General features: G+C 39.3%; 1 protein-coding gene across 1 annotated transcript in view; it reads left to right on the forward strand.

Annotated features, from left to right (window-relative positions):
* The window catches only part of SMURF2 (SMAD specific E3 ubiquitin protein ligase 2), a gene marked incomplete in the record, with an annotated part of 2,869,016 nt that overhangs the window by 1,733,816 nt on the left and 1,114,975 nt on the right, over positions 1-20,225 (forward strand). The window contains 1 exon segment of the mRNA XM_044080880.1: positions 13,738-13,940. Coding sequence (XP_043936815.1) covers positions 13,738-13,940 — 203 coding nt within the window.

The raw sequence follows: 20,225 nt of genomic DNA on the forward strand, positions 1-20,225 counted from the left end.
GACAACTTCAGATAAAGATGTTATGTACTCACCATAACATTCCATCTGAGTTGTTCTTCATTTGACTTCATCTGTTCCTTCCTCCTTCACTCTGCTTTGCACAGACTGTGTGGTGTTCTGGCTAGTAGAGGATGTGGTCACCACTAGGGTGCCTTAAATCCTCCGTTTTCTTGCTTATGGAGATAATTAGCATGGAACAAAGTGTTGGGTCGGGTTGGGATGCTAAGTTAGGCAGCAAACTTGATCTTAAGGGTGGAAGGTGACGGGGCAGTCTGGGTAGGAGAGGAGCTTGGAGCTCGGATCAGATGCTGTATATGCAGCCAAGTCGGATCCGTGCCAGATCCAGTAACCTACAGGGTGAAGACAAATGAAGAGCAACAACTCAGATGGAACATTATGGTGAGCACATAACTTCTTTTTTCATTTTATTACTAGCCCATCTTCCCATTCTATCTTTAATGTGCATTTTAAGGAGTCCTATAGTATGACTTTACTAACCTGACCATTATTCAAGGATAGAGAATCTTCAATTTGTTCCTTAAGTTAACTCTTAAACTCTGTTAATTTCTTCATGTATACTGGGATTCTATAAATCTGAAATTCCTTTATATCCATTGCTGTAGTAATATTTAGTGCATTATGATCAGTACAGGACAAGGAATAGTTTTAAAATAATTCACTTTATTAAGTAAATCTATAGAGGCATAAATACTATAAATTCTAGTTTGGGTCCCATGTGCATAAAATTAATGAGTGAAGAACAAGTTATCTTTTGCTTTTACTAGTAAATCAACCAAATTATTACTAATCCATCTATTTAGTGCTTTAGCTGATGCTAGTATGTTAGCTTTCTTCTGTTCACTTGTATCTTGTGTTCTAGATATGCAGTTAAAATCCCCTTCTAAAATTAAACTACCTTTCAATGATGTAAGTTTGTGATCTGTAGCCACTCTTGCAGCTATTCCAGTGAGCCAGTAAAAATAGCTAATGCGTAGAGTTTGCCATTATATTTAATTATTAGAAATGTATGCATTCATAGGTTCACACTAGGCTATCTGCCCTAGGGCATTTATAAGCCTAGCCAGTGTGTGTGTGGCTTTCGCCACCCATTTTATATTAATTTTGCTATGCCCTTTTTCGAGGTTAGTATACTGTGCCTCTGTCTAACAGTGACACAGAAGTGATACCCGGGGTAAACATACGATCTCCCATCCACTCATCAAGATTCCTCTTGAAGAGAGTCAATGAGGGACTCTGCCTAACCTGGATTGGGATTTTATTCCAGAGTGAAGGGAGCCTCTGGGTTATGAATCTGTCCCTCCAGCATGTCCTATTTATTTCAGTGCTGAGGTTCAAGTCTCTCGAGCTCGTAGCTCGATGGGATTTGGATTTTCTGAGGTGCAGCATGTCCATTAATTCCGGGTTGGACATGGCTTTATACATCAGGCACAGATCGCCTCTGAGCAGTCGGTATGCCACTGAGTAGAGCTGGAGTTTCTTTAACCGGGCAGCATATGGCATCTGTTTGAGCCCTTTGATCCTTTTGGTGAGGTACTTTTGGGGTCTTTCCAGTTACTGCAGGTTTCTGGTAAGGTACATCCCAAAAGGGGCATTGTACTCAATTATGGGCCTGATGAGGGATGAGTAAAGAGGCACGATGACCTCCCTTGATCTAGATGTGAATCCCTTCATGATTAGGTGGGCTGTATAAAATGTTTTTCTAACCACTTTGGCCACGTGGTTGTCAAATGAGAGATTGCTATCAACTTGGGACCGCAGGTCCCTAATTACTTCTTCTGTACTTAATGGATTACCACCTATGTGGTAATTTGTGGGCACTTTGTTTTTGCCAAAGGGGATGACTATACACTTTTTGGCGTTTAGCTTGAGGCCATGGCTCTGGCACCAGTTGTCTGTTTCTATGAGGCCCTTTTGGAGGATGCTTGTGTCAGTTGGAGAGTCGATTATGGCGCCCAGTTTGCAGTCATCTGCGAACTTGGTCAGCCACAGTCCTTCCGTGTTGGCCTGTACCTCCGAGAAATATATACCGAACAAGAGAGGTCCCAGGACTGAGCCTTGTGGGAAGCCACTTGTAACTGGTTTGGAGTCTGACATGGCTCCAGCAATTCTAACCATGTGGGTTCTGTCCTTGAGCCAGTTTGCAACCCATCTAGTGATATAGGGGTTTATATTTAAGCTGGTGAGCTTATCTATAATGCCCAAGTGGGGTATTGTATTGAAGGCTTTTGCGAGGTCCAGGTAGGCTGTGTGGACCACCTTCCCCTCATCAATGGCCTTGGTGACTGTTTCAAAGAAATCAACCAGGTTTAAGAGGCAGGATCTGCCCTTAAAGCCGAACTGGGTAGGATCCAGTGTCTGTAGGTCCCCAATATCTTTATTTATGAGGTCCATGATGATCCTTTCCATAGCTTTGCAGACCAAGCTAGTCAGGCTTATGGGGCAATAGTTTCCAGGATCCATTGAGGCACCACCTTTGTGGAGAGGGACCACTGTTGCTGTACGCCACTCTTTGGGTACATATCCTGTAGTAAGGCTGAGATTGAACAGTAGTTTTATGTTTGGGTTTAGCTCTTCTTGGAGTTCATGTAGGACACAACCCGGGACACCGTCTGGTCCCGTTGATGCTGTGTTTTTTGCTTTGGAGAGGGCAGCTCTTACCTGAGCATCTGAGATGTCAGGGGGGCAGCACTCTGCTGGGATAGATATTTGCCCTTTTGGTGGGGGAGGGAGGAGTTTGCACTGAACCTGTCAGCTAGGATGTTGGCAATGTCTGTGGGTTCGGTGTATTTTTTGTCATTTTGGACTAATTCTGAGCATATCTGGGAATTCCCACCCAGGTTCCTAACATAACTAAAGAAAGCCTTGTGATTATCCTTAGTGTCCTGTGCAATTTTTCTCTTGAAGCTGGCCTTAGATGATTTTATGAGTGCCCGCAGTTTTTTGCTAATAACTGATCAGAGATGCCTTCCCTTTGTGGGATTTTGCTCTATCATGTAGTAGCTTCCTCCTTCTATTGTATAGTTTGTTTATGGCCGGGGTCCACCAGACAGGACGTCTGCCTTTGGAGGATTGGGTCTTGGTTTCATTTGGAATTGCATGATCCATGCATTCCTGAAGGTGTTTATAGAATGCGTTTATAAAGGATTCTGCAGTCTGGGCCATATTTTCCACAGGCCTGGGGCTTTCAAGGATTCCACCTTGGTTTTGAGGAGTGTGAAATTTGCTTTAGAGAAGTTTTTCACTGTGGTTTTCAGGGCAGGGGGTGGAGTCGGGATGTGAATATCCAGTGAGATTAGTTTATGGTCTGATCTTACCAGTGAGGGATACACTTCTGGTCTGGAGCATAGAGTCCCCATGTTGGTGATGATCAGGTCCAGTATATTTTCCCCTCTTGTGGCAGTGGTAGCAAGTTGTTCCATAGCATTTGAGTTTCTAAATTCTAGGAACCTTTGGGCTAGGGTGTTGGAGCTAGAATAATGCTCCCAGTCTATGTTTGGGTAGTTGAAGTCACCCAATATAATGGTGTTTGGAGAGACCTTCATATTTTCTAGTGTTCTCAGGCTGAGTGGGGTTCCTGGGTTTGGGAGGGTGGTCTGTAGCAGGCTATAAACTGGAAGGCAATTTTACCCGCAGTTAGTTGCACATGGATAGTCTCTGATGCTTTGTGCTGTGCCACCAACCTGGAGGTGTGGGTATCTTTGACGAATATTGATACTCCCCGTCCTTTTGTGGTTCGGTCCAAGTTTTGGGGCCGAAAAGCATGGTATGAGGTATAACCTGGTAGTGCTGGGGTGCTCTCGGGAGCCTTGAACCAGGTTTTTGTTCCTGTACAGATTTCGATGTTCTCTATGCTAAGGAGAGTTTCGAATGCGTGCATCTTGAGGTTTAGACTTCTGGCGTTGAGTAGCATTACTCTTAGTTTCTTATTCCTTGTGATACCTATGGAGGTGGGTTTGTCTTTTGAGACTTGCCTAAAAAAGGCACTATGGGGGTAGCAAGAGCCTTTGCCAATATCTGAAAGCCCAGGGGTGACAGGTGCAAGCTGTCCCTAGCGAGCATCGTGGCTTGTCGAGCATGTCAGGCATTGGATCCCCTTTGAATGACACCAATACTTAAGCCAATTGTTGAAATTGATCATCTTGTCTTCATAGTGTGGCATCATTCATGGTGAGGGTAAGATGCTACTCAAGGTCAGGGTCATACCGGCATGGGCTACATGCTCAGAGAGCTCCTCTATGTCTCTTTTCATGTAGTCCAGGGAGGTACGTCTCAGGTCATTCACATCAGCATGGACAATGACTGAGTCATATTTGTACTTGCCTTGGAGTGACCTGAGTGCTTGTGTTATGTGGCAGATCCTAGCGCCCGACAGGCAGCTCACCGTGACCTTCTCCTTGTTCAGCCTGGTGAGCGGGACGTCAGTGTGCCTGAAGATAGTCACCTATTACAAGTGTATCAGGTGTGTTGTTTAGCCTTAAGGGCTGTGACTGTTCGGCACACTGGCACACTGGCTTTGTGAGCTATAGGTTGCACGTGTTTTGTTTTGGGGTAGCGGTTGCTTGGGTGTCTGCTTTGGAGATCTCTGCTGCTTAGGCAGATTTTTATTTAGAGCTTCCGAGTATGTTTTTGTGTGTTTGTGTTTGGTTTGCTGTCGTGGTAGGTCTATGTGAGACTGGAATTGTAGTGAGTGTGGTTTCCTTCTCCTCCTGACTGGTTTCGCCAGTACTGAGTTGAGAGAGCTTAGCCTCCAGTATGCCTATATGGTTGCATCTCTCACATGTGTTGGAATTTGTTGGGAGGAGGAGAGGGTTGTCTGTGTACATGAGACCGATGTAACATTGCCTCAAGATTCCCAGATTCACCAGCTGGACCGGGGAGGAGATTGACAACTGACCTTTGGACATGCTAGAATAGTATTGGGAATTCCTTTATAATTGAAAAAAAGGGCCAATGGGGAACGAGGTACTCAAGGGGAGTTTGTGAGGGTGTAGTGCTTTTAATATTTTAGTGCTGACTTATACAATTGCTTTAGTGAGCAAGTGCCAGGTAACTTAAATGCAAAAACGACAAACAGTAACTTTCTTTCAAGTGAAACAAGGAAATAAGTACAGTAAGCAATGCAGATATCACTAGGGATCCACAGAAGTGCTGAAAAGCTACGTTTTAGGTGGAATTAGCGTTTCAGGGAAATAACAAGCAAACAAACAACAAGCATACAAATAAAGCTTGATTCAGCAGGCCTGGATCTAGTCTGTGCTACAGCAAACATGGTGTACCAATTTCAGTAAGAAACAGTTCAAATATGCAGGCACTATAAGCCTTTAACCAGAAATTCCCAACTCAGAAGGGCAGAGTCCAGCCTCTCCTCTCACAAGAGTGCAGACCACAAACCTCCTTAATGTAAAATAACTGGCCTGAAGCCCAAGTGCTTAAACCAGAACTAATACACTTTTAGAATAACAGACACTGAGCCCTCAATCAGCAGTTCACAACTTAGAAGGATATAAGCTACCTGTCCTGCCACCACAGTGCAGGCCACAAACCTTCCTAATGTAAAACAAACTGGTCTGAAGCCCAAGTGCTTAATCCAAAAGACTTAGACTGATGGCTACACTTTAATCAAGTTACTACCAAGCAGTAATAAATACAATTGAATACTTTAAAGAATGCCTGGATTAGTGCTCAAGTTATACAAACAAAGCTAGATACAGCAGGCCTGGATCTAGTCTATGCTACAGCAAACAAGGTGTACCAATTTCAGTAAGAAGCAGTTCAAATATGCAGGCACTATAAGCCTTTAACCAGAAATTCCCAGCTCAGAAGGGCAGAGTACAGCCTCTCCTCCCACAAGAGTGCAGACCATGAACCCTTTTAATGTAAAATAACTGGCCTGAAGCCCAAGTGCTTAAACCAGAATTAATACACTTTTAGAGTAACAGACATTGAGCCCTCAATCAGCAGTTCCCAACTTAGAAGGATGTAAGCTACCTGTTCTGCCACTGCAGTGCAGACCACAAACCTTCTTAATGTAAAACAACTGGCCTGAAGCCCAAGTGCTTAAACCAGAATTAATACACTTTTAGAATAACAGACTCTGAGCCCTCAATCAACAGTTCCCAACTTAGAAGGATGTAAGCTACCTGTCCTGCCACCACAGTGCAGGCCACAAACCTTCGTAATGTAAAACAACTGGTCTGAAGCCTAAGTGCTTAATCCAAAAGACTTAGAATGATAGCTACACTTTAATCAAGTTACTACCAAGCAGTAATAAATACAATTGAGTACTTTTAAGATGACGCAAAAGCAAAATAAAGTAGGAAGAAACACAAATACAGTAAAAGCAGATCATTTTTTTTTTTTTTTTTTTGAGTGAGCAAATGAGATGGGCCTATGAGTTACAGGACAGAAACAAGTGCAAATGCAGGCCTTCAAATCAGAAAGTTGAGAGAGATGGAAGACCGCCCAAACGGCCAATAACTACAAATTCTGGGCCAGAACCACTCCTTGTATGGTAGACAGGTTACCTAGTGCTTACCACTCCCACTGATAAGCTAGAAGGCTTCCCTCCAACACAGAAAAACTTGGGGGCTCAGAAGCTTACAAATAGTCCTGGATACAGCAAATCTGTATCTGGAACACTAATTACAAGAAAGGTAGGAAACAGGCTTACAATTTTTTTTTCTTTTCTGAAAAGTAGCAAAAACAGTAGTAAAAACAATTCACATGCAGTGCAAGCTGGCACACTTGAGTATGTAGCAATATTAGTCCACAAACAGTTTGAAAAAAATGTAATTAAATTAAAAATGACTAAAAGCAAGTGCAGAAAGGGTTTATTAGGTAGAATGCGGTAAAGAGATGGGACTGGGGGAGTGTCCTAGATAAAATCTACAGTGGGGCGGGCACTGCAAAAGCCACCAAATTTATACTACAACCAAGAACAGGGAGGTGGGGTGGGGAAAAGTTTCAACAGAGATGTGAGGAATCAGAGTGCTAATTATAAAACCAAAAAAAATATATACTGATCTCTATTTGCAAAACACTAAGACAACAGATATCTAAGCAACAATTTAGCTCTATAATACAGAATAATACAGAAAAATATACTCAGCTGTATATATTTGCAGATAGTCTTGTAAGGCTGTCTCTCAACACTCAGGTTCCACTTTAAATGCAGACTGCTGCTATTAACAGTTCAAATTAAGAGAACCTTGAGTTCTTTAGGATCATTAAAGTATTCCATGACCTTGGGCATTACAGTGGATTTCCTCCAAACTGTAGCAGTTCCCCTCCTGTTTTTGTTAAAATAATCAGATGATAACATTTCATAACCTAAGTTATTTAAAATTGTACATCTGTATCTATCAAGTGAGTCTTTTGCAAGAATGTCTCCTCTATTTAATTTTAGATATCTCGTTAATTATTTCCTTTTGTTGCCATTATGTAGCCATTTACATTAATAGATTAAAACTATCCATACTGTGAATTTAAAAAAGATTTTTTTTAAAAGAGGACACATTTATCCACCATATTAATTATATGCAATGTCAATATAGTGTCAGAGGAATATGTAATGTATTCCTCTGACACTATATTGACATTCCATATTTTTTTGTATTTTTCATTTTTACAAACCAAACTATTAAAATTCAAAATAACAAAAACAAAGACAAGTGTACAACAATAAATGTATATAATACTAATAAAACACAACCTGCCCATGAATACCAAAGTTCCTAGTATGCCTATTTAATAGTCAAAACTATGAAATTATTGTTCTATTTGGTAACACTTAAAAATTCATCCTAAAAAAAGAGCCAAAAGCTACCGTGACTTTCACATAGTTAATAAATTATATGTAGGTAAAAATAATGAGACTTAATTTAGTTATCTATTTTGTCATTTAAAACTATTTCCCCATTACTACGTACAAGTTTAATAATCCTTCTATTAATCATAGACATTAAATCTAACAAATAGTATGCTGTAATAGTTGTATAAATGACCCATTTAATATTCCTAAATTATTCACTCATTCTACATTATAACTAGATCTCTAAATAAATAAGTATAACAGAGTGAGACCTGAAGAGATGGACATCTGTAAATATACAGGTGAAGGGTGAAGAGTAATCTTATCATACTAAACTATAATACAGAGGAAAGATCAATGTACGTATATATTTATCATGTCAAAAGAGACACGCATATTTTAAAGCTCTAAAAAAGTTCTGAATTAGTTTTTAAAGTACAAGTGCCTACATTTCAAATTTCTGTAACACTCAACACATCAGATATCAAAATATTTTAAAAAATAGCTTATTAAATTACTACATAAAATATGCACATTACTGAGGCTGAAGAGAATGCCTTATTATTTCTATGGAATCAAAAAAATTGCAGTCTGTATTGTATTCATAAGTAACAAAGTGTTCATTTTAAATCCCTTTCTCCTTTCCTGGATTCAAATATATTGACAAATCTGCTTTACTTTTTATCAGAATGAATGTACCAATTCAGCAGTAAAACACTCGTGTTTCAACTTTGACTTACGAAAGTAGTTATTTCAGGTAGTCTTAATGAATCTTGCAAAAGCTTCAAAGTTCACATGACCAAGCATCAAATTTCAGCTTTTTTTATGATTTTCTACATAAAGTATGTGAGATCTTGTACATTCACATTTCTGTCATGTCCAGGTATATGCAGTAGACATCTTTCTTAAAAGTAATGTGTTATTTAAATATGTTTTTGTCTTTTCCCATTAGTATTCTACCTTATTCTATATATCTTGTATTTCTAAAATATCCCATCAAAGAGATATTTAATCATCAGTTCTCTATTAGATATTATAGTATGTATACATAGTTCTTAATTTACTGATACTGATCTTTTATTAATGTTGCATAGTGGATATTGCATTCCTTGTGTGTACATTCATAAGATTTTTACTCTTATTATTTGCAATATTACAAGCAGTCTTTACTATATATAAAATAATTTGCGCTTATTTAATTTGAGTATGTGTGTTTAGCCATTGTCAGCAGCTGTTCTGATGTAAGCTTTACATGCAGCCATCATTATCTGGCTACAGCATGTGAAAATGACAACTTGCAGCACACAGCTGCTGCTGCTGCTAATTTCCTCTGTAAGTTTCTCATTCTTCTTAGTTTTAAGCTGTTTAATCAGTAACAAGCATCTAACTTTCTTCAATTAAGATGTATAGTTAAAAGTTAACACTGTAGCATAAGCTGTTAACGTAAAATGTTAGCAAATTATATGTTACATTGCTGTATATAATATGTATTATAGCATTGCTATAGGATTTATCTTACCAATTCTTCACTTCTAAGAAAAGAGGTGTTATTTTGAGTAGATTTCTCACTTGCATACTTGACAAAAAAATAGTGAAAGTTCTTTTTCTTCTTTCACAGACATCAGTGATGAACTTTGACTTAGATTTTCTTCAGCACAGTTTAAGGCGGGAAAATTGTACCATTCTGAAGAGAAGGAAAATCCTTTTGTACTCGAGCTTTCTCTCAGTTTATAAATGACCTGTGAAAGGAAAGTGTTACACAGGAACAAGGAAAACAAAATTACCAGTACTTTAACACTTCTAATTAGCATATTACTTAGATCTGACATTCACTTAACTCAACAATGCACATACTAACTGATATTGAATAAATACAATTCTTAACTTGTATAGCTTTAAATTTACCAATTCTTTTGCTTATAATATTTTCTTACAGAAAGCATTTGTTTAACATTTAGAAACACCCAAGTTTAGTTGCGTAAAATAATGTATATTAAGTTTTTCACTGTAAATATAGTAAAGCAAACCCTTTATATTCCTTCTCATGAAAAAACATGCTGTAGTTTAAAATGTAAATACATACATGTTTTGAGGCTTAAATCCAGTACAAACCTTTTACCTAAAGGGCAGACTTATTGTTTCAGCAAGTAATAATAGTCCTGCAATCAGTGAATAAGCGTCATTTGTTTTTAGGCTTTTAGTTTGAAAGCAGTTTTCCAAGAGTTCAGCTCATTCTGTTTCTTCAGAGATATACTGTTCCACTCCATTTCTTCAGTATTAAGGGTTTTATTGCTGTTAAAAGTATGTACCCAATATTTTAAATATTTGGTTTCTTCAGAAAGGAATAATTTGATCTTTGCAGGAAACACCAAAGTGGCTTTAATATTGTTATTTTTTAAGTTCTTTGATCGGTGGTAAACAGGATTTTCTTTTTCTCATTACTTTACTGGAATAGTCATTGTCAAATCTGACTACATGTTCATCTATTTTAATAGGTGGGCTGGACCATGCTGCTTTTAATGTTTGAGCTTTTTCTAAGCTAGACATAAACATAACTGTAATTGAGCATGGTGGTGAGTTTTTATTTTTAGAAGGTGTTGTCAGGGATCTATGTGGTCTTTCAATTTCAAGAAGATAAAGCTTCAAGTAGATTTAATGTTTTTTCTAGTCAGGTAGTTAAGAAGTTTATTATATTGTCTCCCTCATACTTTTCAAGTATACCATAAATCCTGATGTTATTTCATCTCGGTCTGTTTTGTAAATCATCAAGTGTTTCTATGAGCCAATTATGTAGTTTTAAAATAAATTCAGTCTGAGACTCACCTTGAGTTTTTCTGCTTTCATGATCATTCAAAGTCTCTTCCATACTGCTGACTTGTGCCCCTTGTTGTTTCATAATAGCTTCAAAATGTTCCATCCTTTTCTGGTCTCTTCTTTGAAGCATTTTAGTTTTGTATCCAGTTTGTCTATTTTAAGTAATATAGTCTGTATACTAGATAATATTGAGCGAATGTCTTTTTTTACATAAGATTCCTGAGTACCATTTTGTGAGTGACTCGTGTTGAAGTCTCTTCTCTCTTAACCAAACAGTTGAAATTCTGACAGAAAAACTATTGCTTTTGTAGAACTTGAAAACTATAAGTCTTTTCTCTGACTATTGAGTAAAATTAGCTAGTAAGTATCTTCAGATTTTATTTTTTTATTACATTTTCTGCCACAGAAAAGTTTTCAGTTAGAGCTTTCACCAGTTGCTGCTGTTAGCCATCTTGGCCACAACTCACAACTACTACCAGAACTTCTAATGCTCTTTTTTTTTTCAAGTTGGCAGTTTATTTTTTGTGTTTTTATACTCCAGGCAGAATTGCCAGAATATTTCCAAGTTGCTGGTGGTGTAATACTGACATGCAAGGTGATTATTGTATTTTGGAATTGTCCCATGTTAAATCAACTAAAACATGGCTTACAGGAAGCATGGGGATGAATCTGCTCAGATATGTTAATGTTACAGCGTCTGCATTTTTGATTGTATAACTAATGTAAACACACTTGAAAATAAGTGACAGAATATTGACAGATCTTATAATGGTGGCTGCTAAAAAATAAAATTGATAGAAAGTGAGAGAGTAGTCTGTCCTGCAGGTAGTGATGCAAATTAGATGACATCTTAAATACAGTGATCTGGAAAGTGCTGCACAGAATTTGAGTCTGACAGAGAAGAGTATCTTAAAATGGACTGCTTGGTGTTTGAATATGACCTCATATTATAATGATACTTTTTCCCTGATGCTATTGAGTTTCCAGGTGTTTGCAGCTATTGAAAAGAATACATTTAAGGAATGGTTTGATTTTTAGGGCCTGAGCTTTCTTTCTGGCAGTGTATCATATTGTAAATGCTTGGCAGATGGAATTTTTGAATTACCGTCTGATATGCTAGAAAGTGTTGTTCATATGTACCCCTGCATTTGTGGTTTATAAAAATATGAGATATTTTAAACTTTTAAATTTGTGTTGTTCCCTTTGAACAAAATGGTTGATTGTTTAAAATAAAATGAAGTTCTGTATGATGGGGGATGGCAGAAGGGTTAGGCTTCTCACATCCTAAGGAGTTCAGTGTGTTTCATGTACAGCATGCAGTTCTTTGCTTTTCTTAAAATGTTACCTCATTAAATTATTTGGTTATCCAAATGGCACAACCTGGTGAGAGTTTAACTCAATGAAATGAAAACCTGTTCATATGCATTATATGCCAGTAGAGACTGGTTATGAGCAGAGTAGGTGAGGTCCTGCCCTTCTAACTCAGTCTGTTAGTGACTGTCTGGTAATCTCGTCTTCTGCTGTAGGGAAATCCTAGAGGTAGATGTAACACGACTAACTGCTGCATCAAGAATAGCTTTCTGTAGGTTTCCTGAGTATTCCTCTGCAAAGTACATGCAGTCAAAAGTCATGGCTTTATATGTGATTGCACATCAGATGTCAGGGAGTTTTGCTTCTATCCTGTGGACACAGTGGTAGCAAGCATTGCAGCAGCAAAAGAAGCAAAAGAGAAACCTGGAGGAAAGTCCCCTAAAATAAGAAGGAACAGAATTATTTAAGCACTAATGTGGATAGACTAATTCCAGAGTGGCATAGTGAGAAATCTAAGCACCAGCTGCAGACACCTTGAGACCGTTATCTTGATGTGATGCCAAGACACTATTTTCAGAGGTCTGCATAAAGAACTGAGGCTGGAATCCCGCTGTCTGCCTCCAGCAGTGTCAGCATAGGAGAAGATGAAATTGATCCAAGGTCCTAGAACAGAGGCACAAAACATTTGTCTTGACAGACCCTACAACTGGCCTTAAAGGTGACTCCACAGACTGCCTACTTCCTTTGCTTCAGGTTCCTCATTATGATTAGTTACTGCTCTCTTATGAAATTTAACTTTGGAGAGGGTGCTGGTCATCATGTTTCTCAGTTCAGTCTGCAATACTCTCCTGAACTAAGTTTGCTTGTTGAAAGTTTTACAGCAATAATTTAAAAATGCTGATTTTCAATCAAATGGACATAATAGTCTTAAGGTGGAATCCATCTTTCACAGGCACTTTTGTCAGTGACTTTATCAATAACACAAAGGTTGCTTATTCTTCTGAGGAATTCTTAACTTATAAGTGAGTGCAAACTTGCAGGTGGGGAAAAAGGTGAGCTGAAGATGGCACACTTTTTTCACCCTTTAGAGCCAAGTTTACAGCCAGTGTCTTAGGCATGGAAGATAACATGATAACAGTACTGCTTTTGGATTTTTAGGAGAAAGCCATCGTCTTGCAGCTAATTCAAGTATCTGCAACAAGCTTGTGGCAATGATCTTTTTGTTCAGACATAATCTTTTAATTGTAAGTAATTCACACAACTTTACTTCATGGTGAGAATCTCAATCAGCTGTGCTTTCCTCATCTCTATGCCAGCTTTGATATGGAGACAGAAATGTATTTGCTAGCTGATTGCATAAAGCTGTATTCAGAATTATAGTTTGCCTTTTCATTCATTTTTGTTAATATTCTCATTAACAATCTTATGATCATGATTCTTTTATTGAACACATTTATTATGTTGATTAAAATGACTTTGGTTCTCAGACCATTCACATGGTGCAATACGACATTAGTTTGGATTTTAAATAGTTTCAGTATTGTGTGGCTGTAGAGTCTTTTAATAGTGGTCAAGAGTTGATTGATATTGATGATCTGTCTCATAAAAGTTTAACTGTGAACTAAATATTCAAATTGTGTATTTCTAAAACAGCGTAGTGGTGACTTGTCATAGTCTTTGCATTTTCGGCTTGAGTACTTTGTCATCCTGCCATTAAAAAAAATCTTTGCAGACTATTACAGTAGTTGATGTTTTAACATCGTAATGTTTCACTCCAACAGGCCAGCTTCTGAATACTCAAGCCCAGGCAGGCCACTTAGTTGTCTAGTGGACGAGAATACTCCAATCCCAGGAACAAATGGTGCTGTGCAAGGACAGTCCCCAGACCCTAGAGTAGCAGAGAGAAGAGTAAGATCGCAACGGCACAGAAATTATATGAGCAGAACACATTTACACACACCTCCGGATCTTCCAGAAGGCTATGGTAAGTAAATATCTATAGTGTATTACTTAATTACTAACTGGTAGTACTTAAAAGTACTGAAACTGTCTGCTCCACTGCCAGTCGTTTTTTAAAGATATTTATTGAATTATCACTTGTGACATATGCAAACTTACATTTATGTAAAAGAAAAGCCGTATTAGCATATTTACAGTGACAAACATTTTATATCCCATGTATTATTCTATGCAATATAATAATTTCAGCATTACATAAATTTGTCAGTTCCTGCCTTCCCTTAATTTTAATTTCTTCACCAAAATATTTTTCTGCATATATTCCTGCAGTGTCCATTTTTTTTTTCTTTGTAATTTGCTCCTACCCTTTCTTAAAGATATCACTTCCAGTTCTTTTATCTCTTATAGTGTTGACTACTTTAAATACATTTGGCTTAACAATTGCTTTTTTGGCAGCTACCAGAATTAAACTTAACAAGGCCTTACTATGTCTAGACAATTTCGGTACTGTATCCCAGATAAAAAAAAAAAAAAAAAAGTCATTTCCTTAGTTACACCCACATGCTTGCTCAGTATTTCTGACGGAGTAGTCTGTAGGACATTTTTAAAGTCTGTGAACAGCATAAAACAAACTCAATCACCACAACCGGAACTTGCAAAACTTTTGATATAAAAACAATAAAAGCCAATAAAAGAAGGTAAGCGCTTTCACAGCTGATAGCCACTTCTTCAGATCAGTTGATGGTCTGAAGAAGCGGCTATCAGACGTGAAAGCGCTTACCATCTTTTATTAGCTTTTATTGTTTTTATATAAATAGTTTTGCACATTCCAGCCCTGCTGGTCGAGTTTATTTTATACTGTTCGCATTGTGTTTTTGTACTCTCTCGACCTTTGCTCACTAGGACTACCTATGCTTGCTGTTAATTTTTAAAGACTGCCAACTCATTACACTCCTAAACATATGTTCATAGTTGCCTCTTTCTTCCCCATCACACCTCCAACATTTGGCATCTACCGAGGAGAAATTCTTTGGAGTCTGCTTGAGGTGTAAAATACCTATGTAACACTTCTAAGCAAAAATTCTAAATCTAGAATTTGTTTATTTGAGAGCCATATAGATGTCCTCCCATTGTTTTTTGTGAATTGCTTATAAAGTCTCTATGCTCAGTTTTTCTAACCTCCTCTGACTGATTCCTATAGTTATTACAGAGTTCCATGCTTGTCTAACTCAAAACACCCCGACATCCCAGCAGTCACTGATACCTGGCTAAAACCCCAAATCCAAGATATTGAAATAACACCCCCAGGTTATAGTACACTAAGGAATGATAGACCCAACAAAAAAGGAGGTGGCGTATCCTTAATCTGTGCTGACTCTCACAATACTACCTTTCCAGGAAAAACTCTCATCCTTCTCAAAAGCTGAAAACCTGATAGGAGCCCTACAAATTAATAAATCCAAGCAGCCGAGCATAGGTAGTCAATATATCCCACTAGGACAAAACATTCAAACTCTTGAAGACATCCTTGCCTGGATGTCAGATAATATCTGCAGTGAAACTGTTATGGGAGATGTAAATATTAATTAGTAAGATTTAATAACTGAGTCCCCAACAAATAGCATAAACCTCTACAAGTTCACCCAACTCATCACCATCCCTACTAGAATGCTCAATAGCAATACACCAGGAGGCACCCTTGACGATCATAGTGTCAGATCCACTTAAATACTCAAATCCTCAGACCCTACCTAATACACTCAGCAACCACTTGCCTGTTTTCGCTTATAGAACCACTCCACAAATATCCAAATCTCAGAACTATAAAACCATTAGAAATCTAAAACATTTTGATCAACCAAGAATTTGTCAACATCCTAAAACTCTCAGATTGGCACCCACTAAAAACTCTACCTTTGGATGTTGCCATATTCTGTTTCAACAAGATATTTTTAGACACTTTCTCAACAGCCTAGCCCCTCTTCATACTAAAAGAGTAAAATCTAACCAGGCCCAGGCCCTGGCTAACAAAGACCACTAAACAACTCTTACAAAATAGGGACAAAGCCTGGAAAGAATGGTATAACAACAGAACTGAATGCAACTTACTTAACAGTTATGAAACAAAGCTAAAAAGTTAATATGTTCCGACAAAAATATTTCTCCAGCTAACTGAATAGCCACAGAAATAACCCAAAATATTTCTGGTAAAGTATCACAAATCTCCTTAGCCCTGGCACCAATCAAAACCCATCTCCATGCCCAGAAAAAATACCCTTGCAAATAGCCACAATTCTCAACTCAATAATGTACACAAATTAATAACAGATTCCACTTACTCTAACCCCACCTCAACAAATTCCAAATCCCTCTACCTCTGTTGTTAGAAAGCAGTTCTTACCTAGAAAGATCCTCTTCCCCCACATAGAAAAATTCTCTCCCTTGCAACAAAGTAATACTACCATCTAGCTCATTCTCACTACAACCAATACCAACCACTGAATTCTTGAAACTTCTCAGAAAATTGAAACCATGCTCTCTCTCTCTCTCTCCTCTGGTGACCTCCCACCAGAATACTTAAAACTCACTGCTGAGGCCATAGCATATCATGTTAGCATTCTGCAATGATCCTGTGATCAACCGCTAAATTACAGAATTCTATGTTCCCAAACCTCTGGAAAAAATCTATGATCACCCCACTTCATAAAGGAGGTAACTCCAATGAACTCTCTATCGCTGAATCTCTGTCCTCTACCCACTATTTAAACTCCTCGAAAAATGCATTCCCAAACACCTGCTTCACCATGTCACACACAGCAACCTCCTTATCCCGCACCCAACATGGCTTTCGCCCTTCACACAGTACAAGCACCGCACTAATCTCCTTCATGAATACTGTTCAAAAATCCATCGACTCTGGTAATATTACATCTGTACTACTACTAGATATGTCAAAGGCTTTTGATACAGTGTAACACAAAAAACTTCTACAACACCTTTCTAATGTTGGCTGCACCCCCTCCTTACCCACCAGTGATTTAATAGCTATCTTACAAACAGGCAACAGTGTGTAAAATGGCAAAATAATCTATCAGACTACCAAACTAACCTAAGTGGAGTATCTCAAGGGTGCATACTTTGACCTTTACTCTCTAACATTTTGCCAACAATCTTCACACTACTACTCCTCTAATCTATATTATCTAATATGCAGAATGACACTGCTATAATCTCCTCCTCAAACAACCTACAACAACTCAAACAGATAACACAAGATGTCCTTCTATTCTCATGTTGCAGTATTCTTACTATGGGATCCTCCACCTCAGATGACCCAAACATTCGGCTCCTATGCAAAAGCTTAAGCCTGGTTGCTGTCAGGTGCATGGGGCGTTACACGCAAGGCCATAAACCCTAGGCCTTAAATGTGACTTCTGCACACACACAGACCTCAAAACTTCTCTGTTGCAGTCGAACATTAGATTGATCACTTGCTCCATTCTTCAGAAGACATCTTCAGATAAGTACCCCGTTGGGGATTTTATTTCTTTTGCTTGAATTTTGGTCGCTTTTGCTTCCTTATTTAGATAGCAGATATCAGCTAGAAAGGGGAAATGTGGTGCTGCACCAGATTCCACCCAAGGACTCGCATGAACTTTGTTTGTTCTGCTTAGTCCAATCCCACGACTATACGACCTGCAGCATTTGCCAATAATTCGTACCTAAAACTCTGCAGTCTAGTAGTCCTAAAACTTTACATCGAAAAACAGGGACTAAAGTGTCTAGCCCTAGGCATGGAATCTGAGTCGACCGTTGTGGTGGAGCCTCCTAAAAAGAAGGCCAAGGTTGTAAGGCCTACTGCTTCTACCCTTCTGACATCAGACGTCCCTACCAATCTAGGGGCTGAGGGGTGTTCGGAAGAACTGTCAATTTCAATGGATACTTTTGTGGAAGCCGCTTTAGAATTTTGTGTCTGCACATCCTTGGAGGTCGCTCCAAAATTGGCTTTGGCTAATGTCAAGGGGGAACCCTGCTTTATCAGACACCTGCCCACGGTTCTGGAAACAGAATCTTCTCCCTTAGGCCAGACACCGGATACTAGACCTACCCCTCCTCAAACTACCACTAAGACTACTCCTCTTAAGAGGAAGCAAAAAACTAAACATTTGTCTACTCCCACTGAAGACCAGCCATACTGGCAACAATTTCCACAGTCCTTAGTTCAGGCCTTTGTGGCTGTTAGGCCCACAGCCTCTACTGCTGCTACCTTGCTTGCTGTCAGCCCTAGGCCAGCCTCAGCTTATTCCATTCCCCCCACACAAACTCAGGAGGAAGACTCCTCGTGTTCTTCATGTTTCACTGTTGCAGTCATCACATTTGGGTTATCTGCTTGCAGTAGCAATCAGTGGGCCTGATTATCAAAGTCTTGGGTCCTGTGTCGGTTGCTATCTCGTCTTCCATGACATCAGGTAGTCAGGGGTATAAAGCATGCAGCGGATGCCATTACATCAGTCTTTCTTGCCGTGCGGTGCGCGAAGCTGAAGCAGTTCGCAAGTGCCAGTCAGCCGACTCCTGAAATTTTCATTTTTGAGTTTCAGAACCCAGGTCTTCAAAGCTAAGTACCCCGTTGGGGGGAAACATTTTCTTGCTCTAAACTGATGTCAGTAAAAGTCAATAATTGTATTTCTTGTGGAAAGCAAATACCTCATAAAGATTTTCATTTGTACTGTATTCCTTGCCTAGTCCCTGACCACGACGTACCTCGCTGTCAGTTTTGTGCCTTATTTAAACAATGAACTATTCGCTGTCTGTATATTTACGCTTCTAAATATTTTGGTACTCTGTGCAATTACCCAGATATGGCTTCGGTAAGCCACCCGACTACCGACATTCCAAAAAAACACAAAGATAAAGAGAGAGACAGGCTGCCTAGGTCCAAAGCTGCCGACGACGCTTCTAAACTAGTCGCCAATTCGTCGGTATTCTCGCAGGCCTGTACTGAGACCCATTCGGAGTCCGGTATGCCGCGAGATGCTTCAACTGTGGAGCCTGCGGATGTCTCTACCTTGGATGGGTCCAGAGCCGCTGTGCAGGCACCAGCTTCTGAGGGTGTATTCAGGCCCTATTGACTTGCATATTAAACTGATGCCATCTTCTTCTTCAAAGCCTAAAACTCGATCCATGCCTAGAAATCTGACACCCAGACCGCATGGTCATGCTTCTATGCCTAAAACGCAAATGATAAGAATGGCTGAAGACCTTATTACTTTAATCAGGGGAAGCCAACCTTCCCCCTCTAAGAGACCTAGGACTGAATTTTCTTCTGATTCTTCTGATCATGATTCTGAAATTTCTGTTTCCTCTGATGACCAGGATTTAGCCTTATCTACCTATGAGGATTCTGATGCAGAGGACTCTCTTCTCTCTGCCCCCCCCCCCCCCCGAGGATTTCTCTTTTGGTGAAACCCTGCATACTCTTAGGGAGCACTTTCGCTGGGAAAGCCAGGATTACTCTGATTGTAAAAAGAGGCTTGGGGATTTCTTACTCCTGCCCCAACACAGGCCTTTAGCTATCCCCCCTGTACTGGGCATTGTTGATGATGCCTTTTCGGAATCTTGCTTGGCCCCTGACTCCTTACATTCTGCTCCCAGAAAACCAGATAGATATTACAGGGTTACTGACTCTCACAAGTTCCTCTTTAAAAATTGTACTGCGGATCCTGAGACCATTTCACAGGGACCCATGGGCATTAAGGCTACTACTGCCAAAAATCCTACTCCCTCTGATAGATATTCCAGGGCGCTGGATAGATGGGGTAAGAAGGTATACACTTCTGCAACCTTGGCCATTAGGGCCTTAAACTGCCAGTTTCATATGTCAAAGTATCAGCAGCATGTTATTGGATTGCTTAAACAGAAAATGATGTTGATTCCTGACTGCTGAAAATAAGGATTTACAGGATTTAATGCATTCTCTTGAACAAGTTGGAAAGCATACTTTGCAATGTGGTTTTGATTCACTAGAGGCATCTTGCAGGGCTGCTGTCACCAGGTCTGTACTTAGAAGGCATGCTTGGCTTAAGGAGCAATCTTTGCCAGATCGTGTTAAAGCTAAATTGCTGGATGCTCCTTTAAACCAGGACTGCCTGTTTGGCAACAAAGCAGAAGTGTTACTTAAAAAGATGGAGGAAAAACGTAAATCTATGCAAACTGTTAAAGATTTCCTGCAAGTACAGCCTCCAATATTTAGTAGGCATTGACCCTCTAAGAATTGTTCCTTTCCTGCCTCTTCCAGGCCTTCTCAGTCCAA

Source organism: Protopterus annectens, chromosome 8.part0, assembly GCF_019279795.1.
Source record: "Protopterus annectens isolate FY-2018-M chromosome 8.part0, PAN1.0, whole genome shotgun sequence".
Lineage (NCBI taxonomy): Eukaryota > Metazoa > Chordata > Ceratodontiformes > Protopteridae > Protopterus > Protopterus annectens.